Source organism: Diabrotica undecimpunctata, chromosome 7 (assembly GCF_040954645.1).
Source record: "Diabrotica undecimpunctata isolate CICGRU chromosome 7, icDiaUnde3, whole genome shotgun sequence".
Taxonomy (NCBI): Eukaryota; Metazoa; Arthropoda; class Insecta; order Coleoptera; family Chrysomelidae; genus Diabrotica; species Diabrotica undecimpunctata.
The window spans coordinates 132,140,002-132,165,076 of NC_092809.1; the positions used below are offsets into that span (position 1 = coordinate 132,140,002).

Here is a 25,075-nt window from a genome sequence, read left to right on the forward strand (position 1 = left end):
GGTCCGGGGTTCGAATCCCACCGCCGGCAAGAACATCTAGACATTTTAAAAATGTCTATAGGCCCCAGGTCGACTCAGCCTGAATAAAAATGAGTACCTTGGGTAAAACCAGGGGTAATAATAGACGGTTGAAGCGTAGCACTGGCCATGTTACCTTCCTTGTATACCGTAGGCCCTAGATATAGCAGACTACCCTGCTATACTCCCAAAGCCGCGACAGCGGTATAAAAAACGGGAGACTATTATATATTACAATTAAAAAGTAAAGTTTCCTAAGTACAGCTGAAAAGTGTATTATCGATTACCATTGAGCACACACTTCCTGATATATACGAACATGGTTGGATAACAGTATAATCCCATCTACTCCGTGACAAGCAATTTCTCCGGATCGGAGTCTAATTGAGAACATACAGAGACTCATAAAATCGAAATGGAATTTTTATTGCCTTGAAACAGACTTATTTCATGATCGCCTAATTGGAACATGGCAATGTTTACTAAAACGTTCATAATTATGCGTGTAATTAAGAAATATTTGCATTAAAGGCATCAAAAAAAGTTAGGTAATTATTTAATGGAAGTTATTAAATTTTACTCAAAAGCCGTAAGTGTAATTGATTTATTTATGATAGATTTTGGACTAAACGACATATGCGATGATGCTGTTTACTTCACTCCTCAAATGTCATTATCTGAAAGATTTTTAATAAAGTAATCGAACTGTGTGCACTTAAATGTGTCAATAATATAACCAATATGTTTGTGCGACTCTGCTGGTCTAATAGAATGGTCCAAAATAATCGAAATGGGCGCACGAAGAGAGAAACAATATTAAAGTCGATTCATGAACGTTTTCAGTGACAGTTACCAAAAAGTAAATAGTAAACAGTATTTAAACAATTTTGTAAAAGTTTTAATAGTTTACTATTACTTTAGTTACCTCCCCTATTTTACTTGTTTTTCTTGGAACAGTTGCGGGGAAAATCATTACAATATTATGCTTGTCATCAAATATATTCGAAAATAATTTTCAACTTCTGAAACGCAATCATCAAATCCTATTCTCAAAAATACTGATGACTTTATAGAAATAAAAAATTACCTGCCCCAAAAAAGGACATTAATACACATGTGAAAAGGAAGAAAGAGAAACACATGACCTTTGCACTGAAAAAGTAGCTGAAAAAAGACTAAACTAAATTTGGCAACGTTTACAAATTTATATTAACACGTAACAATGGGCTAAGCGAGGAAACTATTCTTAAAAATTAATAAATACACGCTAAAAATGAAATAACCTCCATAATAAGCTGAATAAAAAATACAAATAGATTTGTTTACAAGTATTATTAGAATATGCTTGTGGGACGCGATTATTATCTACAGTGAAAGTTAATGAAAAATTAAACCATAGTGTATTTAAATAATAAACATCAATAAACTTACTGTAACCTTTAATTGTGGCTTATTCCCATTTAAATCGTAATTACATAAAGAGTGAAATGTTTGAAGCTTGAAGTTAAATTTGGTTAAACTTCTGCCAATGTTGCGAAACAAGTTACAATTTATGAAAATGTGAACAGGGCATTGGTATACCAGGCTTTTTTTTATGTTCGGCCAATATATTTTTCTTTACAGGATAATAGTGTTCTTATGGAGACAATAACTAGATTGAGGCCGAAAGAGGTTTATTTAGTTGTCCATGATCTTTATCTCACTGAGGCTATCCTTAAACGCTTGACAGCCTTTTATATGTGGGTATACAGACGACTACTGAAAATAAGCTGGGTCTACAGAGTTAGAAATGAGGAGGTCCTTAGACGGCTGAACCAAACAGCACAACTGGTCAATATAATAAAGAAACGCAAGCTGGAATACTTCGGTCACATTATGAGACAACCTGAAAAATATGATCTTTTACATCTGATCATTCTGGGAAAGATCTAAGGTAATCGTGGTCCTGGTAGAAGACGAACATCATGGCTGAAAAATCTAAGGCCATGGTATGGAAAATCAACTACATCGTTATTTAGAGCTGCTGTCAATAAAGTCACGATAGCGAATATGGTAGCCAACATGATATCCGAAGATCTTTACCTCCCATCGATTATTCGTAGATTATAAAGTTGTGCAGTAATCGCTCCAATTAATTAGTGAGAAATGTTATGAAATATACGGTCTAAATGTCTGACAAATGAAAAACAAGTAAAATTTTAATGTTCAATGCAAACGACAGCAAAGATCCATCAAACTATCGTTCTAGACAATAAATTGATTGGTTACAAGGTTGTGTACATGATATATTATTTATACTATAGGTATCGTAAAGTAAACAGTTTTCAACGACAGCCTTAAATTAGTGGATCAATTTGGGCGTATCGACCAATTTTGCTGGTGAACGGTTTCTGAGACAATAAAAAACCACTTGAGTCAATGATATAAGATGATGATGAATTGAACGAACCTGGAGTTAAACTTTCTCGCTAACACGCAATAGATTGAGAGAGAGAGAGTTTTTGAAATAGCATAAAAATATCCTAAGCGCAGGATCGCTTATCCTTTTTATACTTTTCTCACATTTGCTTACTCCGGATAATAAGCGCAATCCGAAGGAGTTTGTATCGTTTCGAGGCCGTGGACAACACAAGTATCCACTGGGACCTAAGAGACGAAACAGTGGACTTCATCCGGCGAACGTACTCCGAAGAAGGCGAAGACTGTCCTATCAGCCGGAAAGGTAATGGGCACCGTTTTCTGTGGTTACCTGAATCACAGGGCTCCCCTATGCCGAATTATTGGACCGATTCGTCACCGAATTGCAGAAAAAACGGCCCCACTTGGCGACGAAAAAAGTTCTCTTCCACCATGACAACGCACCGGCTCACACCTCTGCCGTCGCCATAGCCAAATTGGGAGAATTGGAACACGACTGCTATCACATCCACCGTATACTCCAGATTTGGTTCCGTGTCACATCTTGTTTCTTGACTTGAAAAAGTCACTGGGCCACTTTTCCAGTTTTTTTTGTAGGCTAAGTACTTATCGGACCGCCCTCGTATCTTTCAATTTGTTATGTAATTATCAATAAGCTCGTTTAGACGAGCAATTTTGGGTGTTACACTACCATTAATACAAACAAGGTAACATGAAAATATAATAAAAATTTTCGAGACAACGACCGTCACAAGAGATCAAGGAAAAAAAATCTCTGAAAAAAAGACGCATGCGCCCTCGAAGAACCATGAAATAGAGACAAAATAAAAAAATATATATAAAAACACCGATGATAGAGCAAGGATAAAGAACTTAATAACATTAGGTCAAAGTTAAAAGGACAAATAGACTTTTACGTGATATATTGGAATATTTTCAGCAGAGTATGGGACGATTGGGCTAGACAAAGTCCAATTCTGACGTCACTGGCGCCAATGTCGGTAAGCATTGGATCTGCAGTTCAGTTGGGTTCATAAGCAGTTAGCCAGGATCGAAACCATGTACTATGGTTACTATGGTAACCCACCAACTTTGCTAAAAAAAAATAATATATATCAGCTCCAATATTGAAAGAAATTTAATGTACCATAGAAAACGTGAGTTCTACAGAGTCAACTGATGATCAGAGCATTGAACATATAACTTCTTTTCCATATATTAAAGACACTACCAAGATTTTCTAGATTATTTAAACCTGTCATTGATGTAAAAATTGCCAATAGATCTGCCTTAACTCTTAATATAATTGTATCTGATATTAAGGACAAAACACCAAGAGCCAGTGTCTCCAGTATTGTGTACAGCATCCCTTGTGTAGATTGCAATTGGACATATATTGGACAAACTTTCTGTAGAATAAAAGATCGAATTGCTTCACATAGAAGTGATTATGTGCTATAAACTGAGCGGTGTAGCTTAACTGATCATGTAGTAAACAACAACAACCACCACTGTTACTTTTTTCAGCCAACATAAATTATTCGATGAGTATGAATAAATTGATACAATGCTTACTTTTTGAAAAGCCCCGGTTTTCAAATTAAAAAAAAACTTTCAAATCAATTCCTATTTCATTACATGTTGTATTAAATTAAGCTATTAGATGAAAGATTGCGTCCGCTAACTTATTCTTACAAATAATTTATGACTTAATAAATAAAGACATTTTGATTGGCAGTTTGATAATCAAATTTGACAATGATGCTCCGCATCATCGTCCGAAAGTAATTTCATTCTTAGCGTTAAACCTCTATAACTCTGTCTTAAAACTACATCCCGAAAACAACATGTAAATTCTTTGGATACGGAGCTGCATTAATCGCAACTATCCCAGTCGAGTTCGTCCTGATATCACAGAGCCTTCCTATGGTATTCAGGAGAAGCATTCCCGTAATCTTGAAGGCTAAACAACTGTGCACTATTCTTTACTAAATACTTCAAGAAGTCTTGTACGTTTTGTAGCAGTAATTGTATGCTTCGTTCATCTAATGGCGTGTAAGCTAGCATGGCACCTAGTTTGACGAATAGACGTAGAAGATGGATTGCTCCGTAAATGTCTGACATCGGCTTATCGGGGTAATTCTGGAGGATTTCGGCGTATTGTGGTCTTTCGAATTTGTAAAGGAGTTGAGTGCCTAACATGACGTTGAAGTATTCTTTTATACCTAGAAATAATTTAAAAAAATACAATTATATTAGAAAAAATTAAATATTTCAGTTACACAGTTGGTAAGGTCTAAGCTAAAACTACGTTTCCGAATTAAAATTGTTTAGTGTTTAATTTCCAGATACTGCATCATTCAAATATCGTTCAAAAAGAAGCAATTAAAGACACCGGTCCCAAAATAAAATCGAATAAACAATAAATTATAATAAACCACTCGAGAAGCTATCGAGAAAAGAAAAATCTAAGAAAAGGAACAAATCAATATAGAGAAACAAAACGGTCATACAAGTAAATAAAAATGTGAAGATATTAAAAACAATGAATTCCATTTTAAGAGCAACAGAAAAAAATCTATTATATAAAAATGCATCTCTATTTCCCCATGTCATGGCATTGATAATGACAACGACTTTACCGATTTCAGTCATCTTTTTTTAAACTTCCTTTAAGGACCAGCACTCCAACCCATACAAAAAATGGAAAAGACCATTGTTTTCAAAATCTTCATCTTTGTTGTATAGTCATGTTGTGACTTTTATAGACTTAGAACAACTCAAAGGGCTATTGAGCGAATCACTGTAAATGTAAGCTTAAGAGATCATAAAATAAACGAAGATCTAAGAAGAAAAATCAAAGTAGATATTATCGAAGCCATCGCAAAATCTAAGTGGAAATGGGCAGGGCATATGGCAAGAGAGAACAAAGAGAAGTGGACAGACTAATACATAAAAGATACATAGGAGGCACAAAAAAAAATGAATCGACGACATTAAAGAAAAGAAGAAATTAATACCAGATAGCTCAAAACAGACAAACATGGAAAACACAAGGGGAGGCCTATGTCATAAGAGTGGACCAGAAGAAACTATTACAGAAAGAGAAGATATCTAAGTTCACACAAAAATTATCATGGTAATCTTCTTTCAACCTAAAATCTTCTATCAGCTTCCTCTTCGACACGGAAAAATAGGTCATGAAAGAAACAGACAACAAAAAATCAAAGAAGCAGCTCTTATCTTACTAAATGATGAAAAATGTGTAGCAAGCATATTAATAAATTTAGCAGGATCTGGTGACCAATACTAAAACAAGCAATAAGAATACACCAACACTAACAAATTAATAGCAGGTGAGAGATAAATCTCTCTGGTCTAAACACTGGTTTAAATGCAGTTATATAGAACTTTTCAGAGCAGCAGTAGATAGAGTAAAGATAGTGATGATGATATCCAACCTCCGATCGGGAGACGGCACCTAAAAAAGAAGAAGAGAGAGACATCATCTATAATCAATTATAACACAAACCTTAAATACAGAAAGTTCAGAACAGTCAGAAACTTCACCAAAAAAAACATCAAATGTGGTTTAATCCCATATAAAATAATATACGTCAAAATATAAATATTTTTTAAAACTGAAGTTGTGGTTAACTCCCATTAAAGATAGTAAATAGATTTATTTAATTATTTATACCTACAGTAGAAGCCACAGTTAGAATGCAGTGTAGGTCTTACGGCGCGCAGCGATGCCGCTCATGTCGGCACAGTGGTAGGTGTATGGTAGTTTGGCTATAGACTGATATATCAGGACCATACGCGCTTCGTTTCAAAAATCTTTACTTACTAATTTAACTGAGTTAAATAAGAGAATAAACAAAAAAAACAAATTAATTGTATAAAAAATGCCTGTATACATAAAATATCTAATACCTCGTAAATACTTATATAAATATATACAAAAAAAATTCAAGTAGTTTACCCTATACGACACGATAAATATACATACATAAAATACACAAGAAGATCATAACTGAAAGGTACTGTACGTACAGTATTAAAAAAAACAAATGAGCATTAAATCTGAGATATTTCTCTTTAATTAATACTAATCGCAATCCATATGTAAATCGTCCTCATCCGTTGAATCATCTATATTAATTATCACCGCTTCAATATCTTCCTGCAAATTTTTCACCGCTAACATTTTTTCTTCTACTTTCTTGGCGTGATTCACATAATTATGCCACTGCTCTTTAGATACGGGTTGGTAAGATTCTTTGATCAACCGTTCTACTAGTTTTTCTTTAAAATCGACGTTGTTTGAAGCCACATACCTTTTCACTTGACTCCACACTATCTCAATCGGGTTCAGCTCGCAATGGTAAGACGGCAGTCGCAAAATCTTAACGCCATATTTTTCCGCAATTGTTTCAATTTTGTACTTGTCGTACTTGTCTCTATCCAACTTGTTGTTATCAACAGGTCCTCGAAGACACTTTGTCTCAGGACCATGTAACCGATGTAGAGCCATACGTTGCCATATTACCAATTCCAACGGTAACTTAAACATCCTAATTTATAATAACATATAATGTAACATATCTATACATTAATAACATTTAAAGGGTTTTCACCCATATATTTTAGTGGCTCATAGCATGTATAATTTGTTACACTGATGATGGAATTTACATTCCGAAAAAGTTCTGTAATGTATTTGTGATATAGCCCGTTTGGGTATTTTATTATATACCTTTTACTAAGGATTTGAAATAACATTTTTTGAGCTTTCATAGTTTTTGCCAACAAGTTTTTGGTCTAAAAGTCAGTATTCAAATCAGCAAAGAGACATGTTTGTTTGAGTGGACAATGGGAATTAAAACTGATTCGCTTCTCCTAATGACTTTATGATCTTTATTTCCCAAAGACTATGTTCACAATGGAAGCTATTGAAAATTGATAAATATAGATAAGCGATCGACAATGAGTTTTTGATATATTTTACTTTTTTATATTATTTTTCTTCATGTTATTGTTTAGTCCGACAATGTAACTCTCTTATTTATACATGGATGATTGAATTATGATTTATTTGAAACAATAATGATAGTCTTTTATACAACTGTTGTTGCAATTGGTGTGTGCGCGTATATTCCAGCTATGATTCTTAAATCCGGTCCTGATGCGCCGCTCGGGGCAAACCGGCAACGTGGTCGACCGTTCTCTCATAAGAAATACATTGTCTATCTTACCTGCACTGCATTCTAACTGTGGTTTCTACATTAGTTGAAAATACTAATGTTGATAATTATTTCTAAATTCGAACTAATTATATAAGCAAATTAATATTTGTCATTTGAATATTATTTATGTCCCGTTAAAATTATGGTAACTGTAAACAATCTTGTTTATCATTGTAATGATATATCATTACATCAAAATATAGAAAGTCTGTAATCCACATTCAAATTATTTGCATAAATACGTTTTGTTTTTCCATATAAATAAATTCTAACAAGTTTGTTGAAAGACCATATGTGGTAAGCGTGAATGTTTCTAGTCTTCTGGCTACTTGCATAACAGGTATTTGCGTTCCTTTATGCGATCCTGACACGTTGGTAGATGGCTCTCGATCTCTCGTTCCATCCCATTAGTCGCCTTTTACGACAGGCAGAGACCAGAACCAGCGCAGTATTATCTCTTCTTCTTCCTTTATATACACAATTTTGCTTGTTTATTGACGGATTGTTGCCTCTCAGTATTATTTCGACTGTAGAAATCTAGGCCACCGCTAAACAGCCTACAGCGATCTTTCCTGTTCATAAAGAAGCTAAACTGAAGAAAAATGTCAAGAAATGAAATAATGAATAGGTCATCTAGACAAGATACGGTTCAAACCCAGAAAACGAATAGTCGATAATTAGAAAACACTATATATATATATATATATATATATATATATATATATATATATATATTTAGGGATTCTACAGTATTCACTGCCTCCCCTGGCTCAACCGTTTCCATCTCTCTCTGTTGTTCCATTCTCCATCGTTTAGTCCTCTCTTACTCATGGCGTCGTCTACTTCGTTCCTCCAGGATTTTCGGGGTCGTCCTCTTTTCCTCCTTCCTATGGGGCTCCATTCGGTTATTCTCTTTATCCATCTGCTGTCGCTAGTTCTTCTTACATGTCCATACCACTTTAGTCTTTTTTGTTCTATATATGTTAGTATGTCTGTTTCTATTGATGTTCTTTGCTTTATTTCGTCATTACTTCTCCTATCCATTCTTGTTACTCTGCAGCATCTTCGCAGGCATTCCATCTCTGTTGCTACTATCTTACTGCTGTTTTTCTTGTTTATGATCCAATTTTCAGCCCCATATGTCATAATACTTCGCACTAATGTTTTATAAATCTGCGTTTTTGTCTTCATATTTAGGTGTCTATCCCACCATACTGAGTTAAGTTGTCGGATTGCTGTTCTTGTTTGTCCTAATCTTTGTGTAATTTCTTCCTCTGTTGTTGCCTTTTTCGTGATTATAAACCCCAGGTATTTGAATTTATCCTTTCCTTTGATTGTTACGTTGTCATCAATCTGTAGATCTTCTATGTCTTCTTCACTTGTAGATAGGTACTCTGTTTTCGCGAGGTTAATATCTAGGCCAGCCTTGGTATATTCTTCTTGTAGTTTCTTCATCATGTAGCTGAGGTCGTCTTGGTCTTGTGCAATCACTACTTGATCGTCTGCAAAACTTAATGTATATAGGTATTCGTTCCGTACCGGTACTCCCATGCCTTCGCATTTTCTTTTCCATGTAGTCAAGGCTTTCTCTAAGTATATTTTGAATAGGGTTGGAGATGTGGAACAACCCTGCAGGAGCCCTTTTGTTGTGGTGAAGTCTCCTATGATTCTTGTTCCCATTTTAATGGACACTTTATTTTCTTTATACAGAGCTTTTGTAGCTTCTATGAGTTCCGTCTTTATTTCTAATTTGTACATTGCCTCCCATAGTTCTGACCTTGGTACAGAGTCATACGCCTTTCTCAGGTCCACAAATGCCAAGTGTATATCTCTATTTTTTGCTTTTTTCTTTTCCAACAGTTGTTCCAGTGTGTATATGTGGTCTATGCATGATCTTCCTGCCGTGAAGCCTGCCTGATCCTCTCCGATTTTGCCTTTTATCGCTTGCTCTATCTTTTCTCGCAGTATCTTCCCATATAATCTTCCTATTGATGATATTACGCTTATTCCTCTGTAGTTTTCGCATCGTTTTCTATCTCCTTTCTTAAATATGAGATATCTTAATGAGAAAACACTTCTTTGTGAAAAGTCCTAATATCGGTATGAATCAAGCCTCCATAGATATTTAATTAGTGAAGTAGACATCACATAGGGATAATTGTACGGATAATGATAATTATGGGATGACTAGGCCGCAGACGACAGAACTTATCTAAATTGGGTTAGATAAAAAGTAAAATGCATAAAATGAAGGCAGTACATACACCAACACTAGATAACAAACAAATTGTTTGTCAGATAGATATAACAAAGAATATGACTAGCCACACAATAACCTTATGGACATACTAAAGACAAAATATAAGATATCGATCACCTAAGATATTACATTATTTTTGTGTATATACATAAAATATCAAAAACATTACATATCGAATTGGGCGTAAACCCTATAACGCTTTACTCACCTTTGATAATTTCAATTGTAGCGGACTCCTTACTCGAATTATTCGATTTCGTCGATTTCTTATAAGTTAAATAATTTTCCAAAATTTGATCTACACTATTTTTAGCTGGTAAATTGAATAATTTCCTTTGCCTCGTAATGACGTCCCAGTCGTCAACTAACCACGGCTTTAATTCATCCGGAATCTTTACTTTCACTTCGACTTTGCTTTGATATTGCTCTTCAGCTTCGACGGATGGATCCAGACGTCCTCGTTTCTTTTTAGGAACGTCCGAACTGGAATCTTGACCACTGGATGGTGTTGTAACTTCCTTTTTCTTTGTGCCTTTAAAATATATTTAACGATTATATACAGTTTGTTGACGGGAGTTTTAAAGATATTTAAAGAAATCTATGAATATTAATTCATGATATATCGCACCATTTGGTGTCTGAACTAGACATATCAAATAAGTAGAAGTAATTCTAGATGGCGCAACGGTATATCCATCTAACCAAATGAGTTATACCACAAAAGCACATAATAAAAGAGAAAAACTAACTATACTGACTATGCGTTTTGTTTGAAGCAGATCATAGAAAAGAAAACAGTAAAAATCAGGAAGTACATATAACTTTTGTTGATGTGGAAAAGACCTAGGATACAGAGCCAATAACACAACTTTAAGAAGTACTTCGAGATGCCAATATAAATCACACGCTCATAAGTGCATTACAAAACTAGGGGTTGAAAGGGTTATGTCAAGGTTACTGCATTTCTTCAACACTGCGTCACGTCACAGCAAACGATAAGTAAGATATGGAATACATGACAAGGAAGTTGGCTGAAGAATATCGGATATGGGGATTAACCAACAGGCACAGCAAATCTTATACTAGATAACAAGGAGATAAGAACTGTTGATGAAATACAAGTATCTAGGAACAATATTCAATCGAGAAGGAACACATGATTAAGAAATTAACACCAGAATAATACAAACTAGGAAGGCTATAGGATGCCTTAACGGAACTCTCTGGAATGAGAATATAACAAAGAAGAGAAGAAACTCTGTTAAAAAGTAAGCTATTATACGGATTTGATACGTGGCGATTACCAGAGAGATGCCGAAAAAAGATAGAAGCCACAGTAATGGATGTAATAAGAAGCAGGTTGAGGAAATTCGAGAAAGAAGAGGGCAAGAAATGAAGAAATCAGGGATCGCATGGGAATAGAAGGTACAATAATGGATGGCATTCAACAAAAGCAGCTCGTATGGTACGAGTATGTATAGCGAATAGAAAACAAGTACTCGCATGGACACCTACAGGAAGACAGAAGACAGGAAGACAGAAGACAGGAAAACCGAAGGAAACATGGATGGAAGGATTAAGAAAATCAATGAGCTCCAAAGAACTTTGAACAAGAGAACGACAATGGAACAACCGAAATGAATGGAATTTAGAAAAATAGCACATAGATGAGCAGCGTATCAAGAAAAATAGTACATGGATGAGCAGCATATAAAGCGTCGAGCTCTATTTAGAGACGATAACATACCGATTAATCTCAAACGGAAACACTGTCCCTAACAAAAAACAATACCTCAAAACTAAAATAGCACAAAGGAGGATGGAGCGTTCAATGATATGAGTAACAATCAAAGACAAGATGAGAAAAGACCTATGAAACAGAACCAGAGTTACAGATGTTGTGGAGAGAACTTGCAGATTGAAAGAGATACGGGCTGGCCACGCGACAAGGATGAAGGATGGAAGGTGGATACGCAAGTTAACCGAATGGAGACCAAGAACAGATAAATGAAACAGAGGAAGACCACCTACACGATGGCAAGATGATCTGCGAAAAATTGGATCCATACTACACAAGACCATGTACTCTGCACGAATTAATAAATCGTCACATTAAGAACTATGTTTCACAAAATTGACCCGATTTAACCAATCATTATTTCAATGAAATTATACTAAAAAGCGTTTATATAGCCGTAGAAAAAACAAAACCCTGCAAACAAAAATTACACAAACATGAACAGCTCAATCTCATCAGTTTTATATTTCTTAGGACAAAAACAAAATGCCTTATAAAGAAAAGGTTAAGAATCATGAGAAAACGTCTACGATAAACTCGTCAACAAATGGGTTTATCGTAGACGTATATATTTTCATATATACATACTTTGGGATGAAAAGTAGATACATATACCTTTTTTTCAAAAATATTGTCATTAATATTGAAAAAGCATATAAATCTTATCTGACTACTTCTCGGTGTTGATAATTTATAAAATTACAATAAACTGGCAATAACCAATTTTAATGTTTTCTGATAAAGTACAGGCTTTTTGCACCGATATAAAAATTTGTTGTTTGTAACAGCTTTTCATACTCAAGTCTTCAATTAACTGTAGTAGTCATAATACTCTCGATACTAGTATAAAATACTAAATAAAAATTTACCACTTAAATCCGTATTTAAAGAATTCATGTTTTCGGGCACTTTTTTTGACAGCGTAATTAGAAACAAACTTCAATTATTAATGACATTTGTAATTAAAGCAAGCTTATGAACGGATTTTTATTTGTACAAATCTGTGCACCATTGGTATTTCACAATAGACCGGTCAAGATGTTTATATGTTTATGTTTGCGATAAAATAATTAATTGAAAAAAAAGGGTGCACAAAGACAACAAAATATATACAGGGAGTTTCATTAATGTATGTAAATATTTTAATTCTACAATTTTTACAAAACACAAAATATTGCTCCTTAATGAATTACAGGATGTACACTCGTTATCAAATAGACTATTTCTTAAAAAAGAAAAGAATATAATAAATATGTACATTTTCAACTGAGAAATCACCTTGAACGACATTGAAAGTAGTAGGTGTGGGTTTTGGTGTGAAATGATTTTCATAGATATATGTTCAAACTGCCCGCCGTGCTCTAAAGAACTCTATTCGTCCGGGAGCACATAAGATAAGTGGATTTAGCTAACATAAAGTCTCTAGATATTCTAAACTTAGTGAGAGAAATAGGAATTCGTAAGCTGCTCTGAGAAAACGTTAGAAAAGGCGAGAAAGATACGCACAATAGACAGTCGTCGCAGTGTAGCTTCTACCTTAAAAGTAACAACAGCATCTATTTCTACATTCTAAGCTTCTTCTTCTTTTTATGTAGACATGACTCTGTCTGTTTCTCAATCTGCCTTCAGTAAGTTGTCCTTCCATCGATTATATGGTCTTCCTACTGATCGTCTTCCTATTGGGGAACCGTCTTTTGCCGTCTTTACTACTCGATTTTTTGTCATTCGGCTTATATGATCGTTCCAATGTACTTTTCTATTTCTTACGCAGTCCTTGATGTTCTCCACCTTGCATCTACGTCGTATATCTGTACTTCCAGCTCTGTTCCATAGTGCCTTACCATCAATTTTTTTAAGTGTTTTCATCCCTGCTGTTTCTAACCTCCTTTTTGTCCCTCTGTGTCAGGTGGTGTTTCTGCCGCATATGTTATTATTGGTCTGATGACTGTTTTGTAAATTCTGTCTTTCATTTCTTTCCCGATATTTTTATTTCTCCATATTGTTTAATGCAGGCAACCTGCGGCTCTGTTTGCTCTACTCACTTGATCTTCCACTTCTGTTTTCCGTAGCTAGATAATGTGATGCCTAGATATTTAAACTCCACCACTTGTTCTATTATCTGACCTTCCAGCTATAATTTACATCTTGCTGTTATCCATGCATTGTGTCTTTTTTAAGGAAATTCACATATTAAATTTTCTGACGGTTATATTAAATTGGTGCAGCATACGTTGTAAATCATGGAATCCACGTTTCACTTTGGAGAGTAGTATTGCGTCGTCTGCATAGCAGATTATTTTAAGTTGTTTTTCTCCCATTTGGTATCCTTTCTTAGTTCTTACTTTTTAATTATTTCATCCATAATCAGGTTGATTAATAGAGGACTCAGGAAATCTCCCTGTCTTATCCCATTGCCAGGTTCAATCGGGTCGGTTAGTTCTTCTTCTTCTTCTACTTTTATTGTGTTGTATTGGTAGATATTTTCGATCATTTTGATTATTCCTAGAGGTATCTCTCTTGCACATAATAAGTGGATCCTTTAATTTGATCCGGTCAAATGCCATCTTAAGGTCCACGAAACGTAGATATGCGGGTTTGTTGTATTTTAATGATTTCTTTTGCACTTGCCTCATTATAAATATAGCGTCGGTGCAGGGTCTTCTCGACGTAAAACCTTGTTGTTCTTCTGCTAGTGTTCTGCTAGAATTTCACTCAATTTATTTATTATCACTTTGGTTGTTAATTTTAGTGTTGTGTTTAATAAATTAATTCCTCAATAAATTTAGTAGTTGTTTGGTCAGATCTGGTCCTCCGTACTTTAGGAGTTCGTTTGGTATTCTGTACTCACCAGGTGATTTTCTGTTTTTTAATTTCCTTAATGCTTCCTTGACCTCTTCCTCCTCAATATTTATTTCTTTGCTTGTCGTCACTTCTTGAGCCAATAGCTCAATTCCGGCTTTACGATTGGTCAAATTGCAACCTTAATTGCAGCCAATAGTATTGCCGAAATTGAAGCTCAATTCCAGCTTTACGATTGGTCAAATGGCAACATAATTGCAGCCAATAGTATTGCCCGAGATTGAGCACTGGCAATGGCAGAGCGCCATGGAGCACTTGACCTACTTAATTTCATATAAGTATAGGTGCACGAAGGCCAAAAGTCTGTTCTGGTCTGAACAGGGCTTCGCAGAACCAGGCTTCTTGGCATTAGAGACCTTCTGGTTGATTTAGTTCCCAGAAACTCTGCTCTTTATTGCACCTAACCGCTATCCTTTTATTTCAGGATTTTTCTAAGTTCTCTAGCGAGACTTAGTCTAATTTGTATTTAAATTGTATTTATTTCAGCTTTTTTGACTTAGGATATTTTCTGACAAATTATTTCTTTTCCTTTAGGGACTTTGAAATATTTTCGGATCTAAAATAACAGGATATTTTTCTAATATTTATTTTCTTTCAGGGACTTTGAAATATTTTCAGACCGAAAAGAATAATTTTACTATTTTATTTCTCTTTTAGGGACTTTGAAATATTTTTAGTATTTTATTTCTTTATTGACTTTGAAATATTTTTGTTATAAAAATAACACACTACACTTTAGGTCTCATCGACTTTTTGATTTCGACTTGCTTTGTGTTGATATTTCGTTACATGTATTTGTTGATTCGTCCCGAAGTCACCACGACAAACACTTCTATCACATTTTGGACGAAATCGACATAGTAGAAATTACACTTTTTTTCCGAAATTTTTGGGACTTTTTCACTTTTTCAAATTTTCACTTTTTTTCATTTTTACTTTTTTGCATTAATTAGTCTTAGGTGTGATAACTAATAACTTTCTCTTACAGATTCTTAGTTCTAAGACTAATTAAGTTGGTCATTGGGTATGTCATTTAAAGAGGAACCATAGCTTTGTAAATAAAAGTATTTATTAATGAGATAGGATGGATAGGAATTCTCAATCAGAATATTTCTAAGTAATTGAAGGGATTCCCTTCGATTAACCGGATTTAACCGGCAGCAGCTAAGAATCTAAGAGTGGTAACCTCATTATATTTTTAAATATTACTATATTTCAATCTTAATCAATTTAATAATGTTACCTAAAGTTAAAATTAAATTTAACTAATAATATACTGTTGGAAGTGATCTTATGATCTTGTTAGTTCTCTGCAAATTAATGTTTTTTACTTAAGCTTTTTTACTTAATTTTTATATACATGTACAATTATCACATGGTCTTTTGCTGTGCTAAGTTTGAGTCAATTTGTAAACTGTATTTAGTTTCAATTAATTGTGTATACAACACAATCTTATAATGTCCATTATTGTCGTAAGCTTCTTTACATATTTAATATCATTGACTGCTACATGTTTTTAAGGTAACACACTTATAATAACTTTTCTATGGATGTTTGGTTTTTCATATTGTTTGTTTTAGATGAACTGATGATGCTTTCTGATTAGAAACCGAAACGTCTTCAATAAATAGATGAAGTAGCCACCTTCTTTGTCTTTTTTCTCTCAGTAAAAATCACTGCTTACATGTAAGCAGTGATTTTTACTTACCAAACTAATTTTTATTTGGTAAGTTAACAAAAATTGTTTTTTTCTTTTTAGTTCAACCTTGTAAGTATTTTGTCTTTTTTAGCTCTTGATAATAATTGTAAACACAATTGAAAGATCGAGAATAAAAAAATAGTTAACCAATAGCCCTATTATTGACTCCAACCCATCCAAAACAGTTATATATTTGTTCCAAACGAGTCACAAGTACTTCTTTTTTCTTATTCTTATATATATATATATATATATATATATATATATATATATATATATATATATATATATATATATATATATATATTATATATATATATATATATATATCGGTATATTAGGCGCCACGCCCTTCCGGTAGGAACCTATGGAGGAGCAAAGCAGATTCGTTTTATAATTTTAAACTGCTGCGTTAGCCTTTTTTATTTTTCTGTATAATGAGCCAGGGCTTGAACGCACATCCACTTAACCATTCGACAGTGAAGCGAATGAGAGTCGGCCGCCTGCCCCGCTTCGCTATCTGACCGACTCAGTTTTTTCTCAGTATTTACTTTATACAGGCCATAATTTACTATTTTATGCATTTAGTGTTATCAAAAAATAAAGAACACTCCAAAAGGCGTTTTCCCACTAAGATTTAGTTGAATTTGTTCCTTTTTGGAAAATGTCTTTTCTGTTGGCGGAGAGGAATACTTATGTGCATACATACACCGCATCTATTTCATCTGCTTCCTCTAAATCAGAATCCTTTTCTAATATTGCTTGAAATAGAAACATATTCTCCGTATTTGTATAATAAATATTAGACTTAGCATTACATTTTCCTTTTAGAAATTTTCATTTAGCACACAAAATATTTCAATACTAAGAACTCGCTTTAGCACAAATAACAATACTAATAAATTGAAACTAACCCACCAATGTCTAACTTGCTTTTTTATATTACGATAATAAAAAACCCTCTGATGCAACACAAAAACTGCTCTGTTACATTCACTTTATGAATCACACCAAAGTATAATGAGTGGTCATAAAATTTTATTACAAACAATTCAAATTTTATTGATATGATATGATTAGAGAACCATTTAGGAATAATATCACATAGCAGTAAATAAAATATTGCAATATTGTAATTCCCAATGCTTGTTCAAATAACTTTTTGATAACTTTTTTCAATATTTTTTTTTAACGAATATCAATTAAATATTGAAACTACACCCTAGAACTTATCTATTTTTACCCTCCAATTAGAAAATTAAACAATTATGTATACAAAAAAAATTATAAAAAATATTTCGTTTTCAGAGCTATGACCATTAATAGGTTAAATCAAATCTTCACCGTTGTCATCAGTCTATGTGTCTGCTATCAGAATCTTTACCTCATTAATAATTGAGGGGCCACGGGAAAGAACAATCAGAGTCCATTTTTAGTCGGAATTTAGATATTGACGCTATATTTAAGCTTTTTGCGGAAAGAACCCAAACATGGTTTCGTGTGTATAATAACGATCATCGTACAGAAGATAATAAAGGAGAAGAAATAAGCTAACGCCGGCTCCACACATGGGGGCCAACGTTGGCCCCAACAGCATTCGTCGAATGTGTGTACCGACAAAACTGTGTTGGAGCCAATGTTGGCGCCAAACCAATGACAAACCACAGTTTATAAAAGGAGTCCTCGCCTTCTTTTTTCTTTTAAAACACTTGTGCTGCCATTTTACACAGTATTCTTTTAAATAAATAAATTACTTTATCAAAGAAAATGTCGATTCCATGACAGCATTAAAAAACAAATTTACAACATGTAAAAATCGATCCCCGGCCACCTGAGCAACTTCCGTTGTTTAGGATTAACACTCCAATACACATCGGTAATCTATCAGAATGGGGTTTATTCTCAAAAGGCTAATTATTACATAAATAAATAATAAACATATCTGTTTTTTTCAATACTTTTCAGGCACCCAAAGAAAATGTACTTATCTAAACATTTTACAAAACTGAACAACTGATCCAAACTCCAGAATGGGCCTAACGAGACAACAATAAAGTTATCTAAATGTAAACAAAGACAGGGCCACAATGGGAGCCTTGTGGCATGCCTGAAGGAACTGTTATTTCAATTGAAATGTCACTTCCTAAGTTAACTGCCTGCGTACAGCCACTAACAAATTCTGAAATCCACTGAAGAAGGGGATCCAAAATACCCAAAGCTCTTATTTTTTGTAAGAGGACCACATGGTTGACCCAATCAAATGCTTTGGAAAAGTCAGTATAGATTGAGTCAACCTGGAATCCCTCTTCAAAGCTGTTATATATATGATTGACATACAAAACTAGGTTGGCATCTGTTGACCTCCCTCTTATAAAGCCAAATTGTTCAGGATTAAAAATGCCTCTAAAATTCCATGTCAGTTTCTTACTAACAAACAATCAAGCAACTTAAGCAGCTCTGACTGATTACAGACAGCTCGATAGTTTGATATATCATTCCTTGCACCCGATTTAAAAATCGGCTTTAAAAAACTTTTCTTCTAAAGAACTGGGAAAGCTACCAGTACCGAGTGATCTGTTAAAAATAAATAAAATTGGTTTTGTAAGTACACATATATATTTTTTCAGAAAATGGGCTGGGATTCCATCCAGCCCTGAACATAATCGGTTTTTACAACTTGCAATAGTATCATAGACCTAAGTTGCTGTAAGTATTATAGAACTCATTGAACTGTCAAAACTAAAAAAGGTAAAGTATCTGGTTGTTCATCTGAGTAGACTGATGAGAAATATTCTGCGAACATATTGGCAGAGTCCTTGACATTTAAACCAACTCTACCGTTATAGACTATTCTGAATGGTATATTATACCCATTTTTTTGCTTTTAATGTAAGACCAAAAATATTTTGGATTATCGGAAATGTTATTTTGTATCCCATCTAAATACTGTTTCTGACAGTCTGCTCTTAAAATTTCACACCGGTTTCTTAACCCCTTAACATACTTGCCCGTCTCAGACACAGGCGCGCCTTACTGGTAATTTTGTACGCGCTCTTCTGGGACACGGGCGCAGGTTAAATTTCATCCATAAAATTTTTCAAGCCTTGCAAAGTGGATATTTGTATAAAGAGACATATGTAAGCATATATCTAAATTATTTTTCTATTATAAAATAGATGGCTCAGTCAGTATTGAGTTACTTTAAAATATATTTGTTATCTTATAACTTGTAATTTGCAATCATCATCAATTATAACCGATATTATTGTCGAACTTTTGTTTTGATACAAGCCTTCTGTCTTGCCGGTGTAAAGTCGTCTGAAGTCGATATTTATTGTTTTTTGCATTTGAACTAATTTGTGCCTTATTTTCAACATATTATTATATTGTTTGGTAAGTAAATTTTGCATCTAATATTCGGTAGGTTAGAGTAATGTGTATGTTTTTTGTTTTACTAAATTTCATTATAATTCATCTAAAATACAATATTGTGTGTGTGTGTGTGTCAATAAAATATGTTGGAATATTTGTATTGTTCATATAAATCATACTACTATTTACCTATTCAAAGTATTTCGTCTGAACAAAATTTTTAAATTTTAACGGATTTGCATACACCCCCCCTCCACGAAAAGTAAAGGTTTTACGCCACTGAAAATATTTTTTTTATTCAATTATAACCAAAACAAAACATTTTTACTAAAAAAAAAATTCGATCATTTTTTGACCATAACTTCAAAATTAATGTGTACGTTAAGGGGTTAAAGTCACAAATCGGTCATAATCATTTTGCCTACCACTAATTTTAAATAGTTTGTGGGCCTGTTTTTTTACATATAATTAGGTTACGCAGCTCTGATTGGAACCAAGAGGGGAAGGTAGAGCTTTTATATTTCTTTAGTGGAACAAAGTGTTCTATCAGTGAGTAAATTATATCATAAAAATGACCACTATCAACTGTACCATTAAGAAACAGTCCCTCCCAATTTATACTAGCTAAATAATTATTTTGTGTAAAAATGCTTGCATAATGGTTTTTAATGTAATACATTAAAACTCTTTCAATGCCCAAAAAAGGAGATTTTCTGAAACCGGATCAGCCCATTTTTTGCTAAGATATGATAATTTGTTCATCCCAAGTCAAAAAAGTAAAAGTTTATAACTTTTTGAAAAAAAAAATTGATCTAATCCCATGGGCATTCTCTTCTCAAAGACTTATATTTACTTATATCACTATAATGTAAAACAAATAATACCTCTAAATAAAATACGTAAATTTTCAGTGGCATTGTGGATTTTCTTTCATTCCTCTTTGACATAAATATTGAGGATTAGAACAGATATGATTTCACAATCTTACAATTAAAATTTCCCTAATGAAGTTGATTTTGAATAACAAAATGTTTACTGGTAAATTACCCAATCTAGCTGTTAACTTAGGTTAATTAAAGTTATTACATCTTTTCAGTGGATTAATGAGTGAGATACCATTTTTGTTGTGCATTTATGAAAATCATTATGATGAGTTAACAATTACCCCCATCTCAACCCACAGATGGCATTATTTCATTTAGAGCAAAATTATCATTTTTCTACATAATCCTCTATGAAATTTTATTAAAAAACACTCACATGTGCACAAAGTATCATTCAAACCAAGCATTTTACCCAATAATGTCTTGCAATAATAAATATATAGCATCACTTGCATACCATTTAATTTCAGCTGGTAAAAAGGAAGTTTTAGAATTTCTACATACAACAAAAACTGTGTACTACTTGCCTTTGCCAACTTCAGCTACCGGAGTACTTGCTCTAGAGTCACTATCTTTTGATGCTTCACTTTTGGCAACGGCATTCTTCTTAGTAACCTTTTTCTTACCTTGTTGTGCCGAGTGTGCTTTCTGAACTTCTTTCTGCCTAGCTACATTGGCTTCGTTATATTTTAATACTCTGCTCTCAGGAACCCATTCATCCCAACTAAAATTTATTTATTAATAAAAAAGTAATTTTTTAGGAACAACGTGTTTACTTTTTGTTCCAGCCGGCGTAATGTATGAAATATTTGACTTGTTTTTCTTTGGTAATGGTTGATTTTAAACATTTCGCTTCATAAATTAAAGGGCCGTGAAAACATAATACTTTTTCTCCCTCGGAGAATTTTAATTTCGGAGGCATAGTTGAGGAAGACGTTATGTATAGATTTTAGAACTTGGAAAAGAAACACTTTAGGCCTTACACCTAAAACAAACCGCGAAGTGAATTTGATAGTGCTCACAAACAGTCAACAACAAAATAATTTTTTGTTTTCTGTCGCGGTAAAGTCACTGTCAAATGTCAAAATGTTACTTTTGGTTTTACAGCTTAGCCAATCTACAAAATAATATTTTTGATGATTGGAATTTTACGTACGTTCTCTCCCGATTTGTGCTTCTCCAGATCTCGGAGGTCACTTAATGCTACAGTTCAGTCCAATCAAACAATTATTAAAACTGTTTTTAAGGAATTCTTTATCCAGTTCCGTCCCAGTTATTGTGCGCAGGGTATCTGCATCTGCAAGTCTCGGTAAAATCTCTTCTTGTAGCAACTGCAAAAACTTTATGAATTTAAATTTTCCTCATAGAAAAAGAGTCCAATAATATTGTATCTAAAAATTCCTAACCAGACATTTACTTTTCGACGATATTGGGTATTGATTTCAATAATAACAGGCTTTTTTGTAGACCAAACCCTTTAATTTTGAATTTGCTAAATAAAATGTTTTTTTTTAATTGTCTGTCTGCATTGGCCCCCTCTATAATTTCATAATAATATTCCGCTCGTCTATCCGCATCTCCTTCTCTAGTTCTTGATAACATTGAAATTTAGCACGAACGGAATTAATTTATTTTCAAAATTTTTAAGACCGCGGGAATTTTCAACTACTGTTTCGTTTTGATTTTCTAAATTTCTTGGTACCTCAGCAATACTTAACTGTTTGTACAGGTATAATTATGAACCACAGTCCCAGTATTTTCTATATATTTTTTAATCCTTTTGAATGAATAGCAACTTTATTGTTTTTTAAACGATAAATCACAAAATAAAAATATTAACAATTCAAATCATTATTAATATCTAACATCATAGTGACCAAACGAAACCTATTATACAAATAAGTGCACCACGTGCGGCCTAACTTTGACAACAATATTCTGGAAAATGTATTTAATTTTCAAAATTTTGGAATGTGTTCATAGAATTCGTAGAACAAACAAGTTTAACATTTGTTTTCAATATAGATTTCGGTCCTCTACAAATAGTTTCAAATAACTTTTGATGTAAAATAATTTGGGAAGCAGGAATTCATTTCCCATTGAGTTTGCTATGGCCCGTTTGACGATTCACCCCCTGGTATATTAGTTTTAATATGACTCTTGTGAAGCTAGCAACTGAATTATGATTCATTTACGTTTTTTTTAGACAGAGACATATAATTCTTTACAGGGTTTGAAAATTTAATGTTTAAAGTGATTTTATATCAACATTGATCGTCTACAAAAACCTATATCCTATTATTTACTCGAAATTTTTTGAACAAAACAATATATTTCATCATCCATTGTTCATCACCGTTTTTTTTAACCTTGTAATTTTAAGTTATATTTTGTTTTTATTTCTAAAACCTTACAAATAAATAGTCATCTTCGCCTATGAATATACGGGCATCTTCAGAATTAACGATGCCGAAACTGCTAATACGTGCCTCGCCTCTGCTTCATACTGCTTCATACCATTTGACGAATGACGTTTGTAGTGATTTTTGATGTTTGTTGGTGAAACTGATAATAAATAAAAACCCTAAGTCACTCCTCTGGGTGATCTCATAAAATTACTAAAAACTATATTTTTCTTGATTTGAGTGACATTCTCATCGTTTTTGTTGGTGTTGTCTGTAAATTCTTAATTATAGTTAATTAAAATAACTCATTTACTGAGTGAATGATCTTAATTACTTCAAGTTCAGTGTGTTGTTTTTATTTTTATTATGCTTTGACAGCGGCTAAAGAATATCCAGAAGAAAGTTTTTAGATACTCAACAAGTCTGCCACCCAGGAGAAATTTGTTTGTACATAAGACCAAAATGACTGAATACAAGCTAGTAGTAGTAGGTGCTGGTGGTGTGGGCAAATCAGCTTTAACCATACAGTTGATACAAAACCATTTCGTAGATGAATATGATCCTACAATAGAAGATTCTTACAGAAAACAAGTAGTGATAGACGGAGACACTTGTCTTTTGGATATTTTAGATACGGCTGGCCAAGAAGAGTATAGTGCGATGAGAGACCAGTACATGAGAACTGGTGAAGGTTTCCTTTTAGTTTTTGCAGTTAATTCTGCAAAGAGTTTTGAAGACATAGGGACATATCGAGAGCAGATCAAACGAGTGAAAGATGCAGAAGAAGTTCCAATGGTACTTGTTGGAAATAAATGTGACTTATCTGCTTGGGCAGTAGATATGAGCCAAGCAAGAGAGGTTTGTTCCTATTTAAATTCATACATATAAAAATTTATTACAGTTCTGAAATTTAAATATATTCTCCAGTATTGTTAACTACAGTACCTGTAGTTTCTTGTTTAATAGTAATTTTTTAATTTAAGTAGTAGTTTCTCATCTGAAGTTTTATAAGTGAAAACTTAATGTATTTTCCTGTAATGGTAATGATTTTTGTCATTCATTATGCTCTGAAGTTATATAGTCAGCTTTGTTGTGCTCTGTAAATTTTATTTCTCAACATTCTCTATTTAATGATATGTGCTCATATTGTTATTCACAATATTTTCCTATCTTTGGGTACATTATTGCTGTAACAGCAATAATATACCCTTTGGGTATATTATTGCTGTTTAAGAGTATTGTGGACAACTGTGTCTTTAATGTATTGTCTTATTTTTTACGAATTGACTACATAAATTTCTGTATTCCAATCTCCTGTGTGTTTTGATTCCATATTTTTTTCTTAAATGTTATATTTATTGGTGAAACATTATATCCTATGTGATTCACCAATTTGTATACTATTGTGGCTTTATTATGCTTTGTATTACTTCCTGTCTTTAAAGGATATCTATTTGAGACAGCATGTATGATTATTGTCCTTTTAATCACTACTTACTTAGATTCTTTCAACCCAAAAAAAGTGGAACATGTTTACAAGTTATTTTTTGGTAGAGGTTATGGACCATAAAGTAAAGTCAAACAAAATTTCTTGTTTTACTAGAAATGTTACTGGAAACATCTCGCAATTCAAACTACTATGTACTTCATAATACTTACAGTGTTTACCAACTGGTTAGTAGAGGAAGTCCAAAAGAATAAAAAAGATCATAAATTATCTTTCTTCCTGTCCTCTTTCTATTTTGTTTATTAATGATAAATTTATTAGTGAGTATTGTATGTTTTTTTGCTTGAAATAATACATTTTTGTTCTTCCTCATCTTCTGTGTGATACCCTTTCATTCTCCAAGTTCAGTGTATAATTTATAGTTTTACATATCATCTAATGACCTAAAAAGTCCTGTCCACTATTCTCATTCAATAATAAGCTATTCCAAAGATTTTGGTCTACTGCTATTATTTTCCATGAATGTGTTTTTAGGAGGGTTTTGCCTTTCTCATCTGCTTCATCCTCCCATCTCTTCTTTGGTCTTCCAGTGGGCCTTCCCTTGAAATCTTGCATTTTATTTAGTTTAGCAAATTCAAATGTAGTGGTGGCTAGTTACTAGCTTA

At 33.3% G+C, this 25,075-nt stretch overlaps 2 protein-coding genes across 2 annotated transcripts in view; one reads left to right on the plus strand and one right to left on the minus strand.

The window, feature by feature from the left end:
• Positions 1-1,440: 1,440 nt before the first annotated feature.
• Positions 1,441-21,608, minus strand: MRG15 (mortality factor 4-like). Its single transcript, XM_072538230.1, has 4 exons — positions 21,335-21,608; positions 21,086-21,282; positions 10,154-10,477; positions 1,441-4,661 (listed from the first exon to the last, which is right to left on the minus strand). Exons 1-4 carry the CDS (start codon positions 21,478-21,480, stop codon positions 4,348-4,350), a joined length of 981 nt encoding a protein of 326 aa, XP_072394331.1. The 5' UTR covers positions 21,481-21,608; the 3' UTR covers positions 1,441-4,347.
• A 1,517-nt stretch (positions 21,609-23,125) lies between these two features.
• Ras85D (GTPase ras-like protein 1) overlaps positions 23,126-25,075 on the plus strand; it is a 38,606-nt gene continuing 36,656 nt past the window's right edge. Inside the window, exon 1 of the mRNA XM_072538231.1 lies at positions 23,126-23,821. Within this exon, the coding sequence (XP_072394332.1) occupies positions 23,426-23,821 (396 nt within the window). The 5' untranslated portion in view covers positions 23,126-23,425. The remainder of the gene's footprint in view (positions 23,822-25,075) is intronic.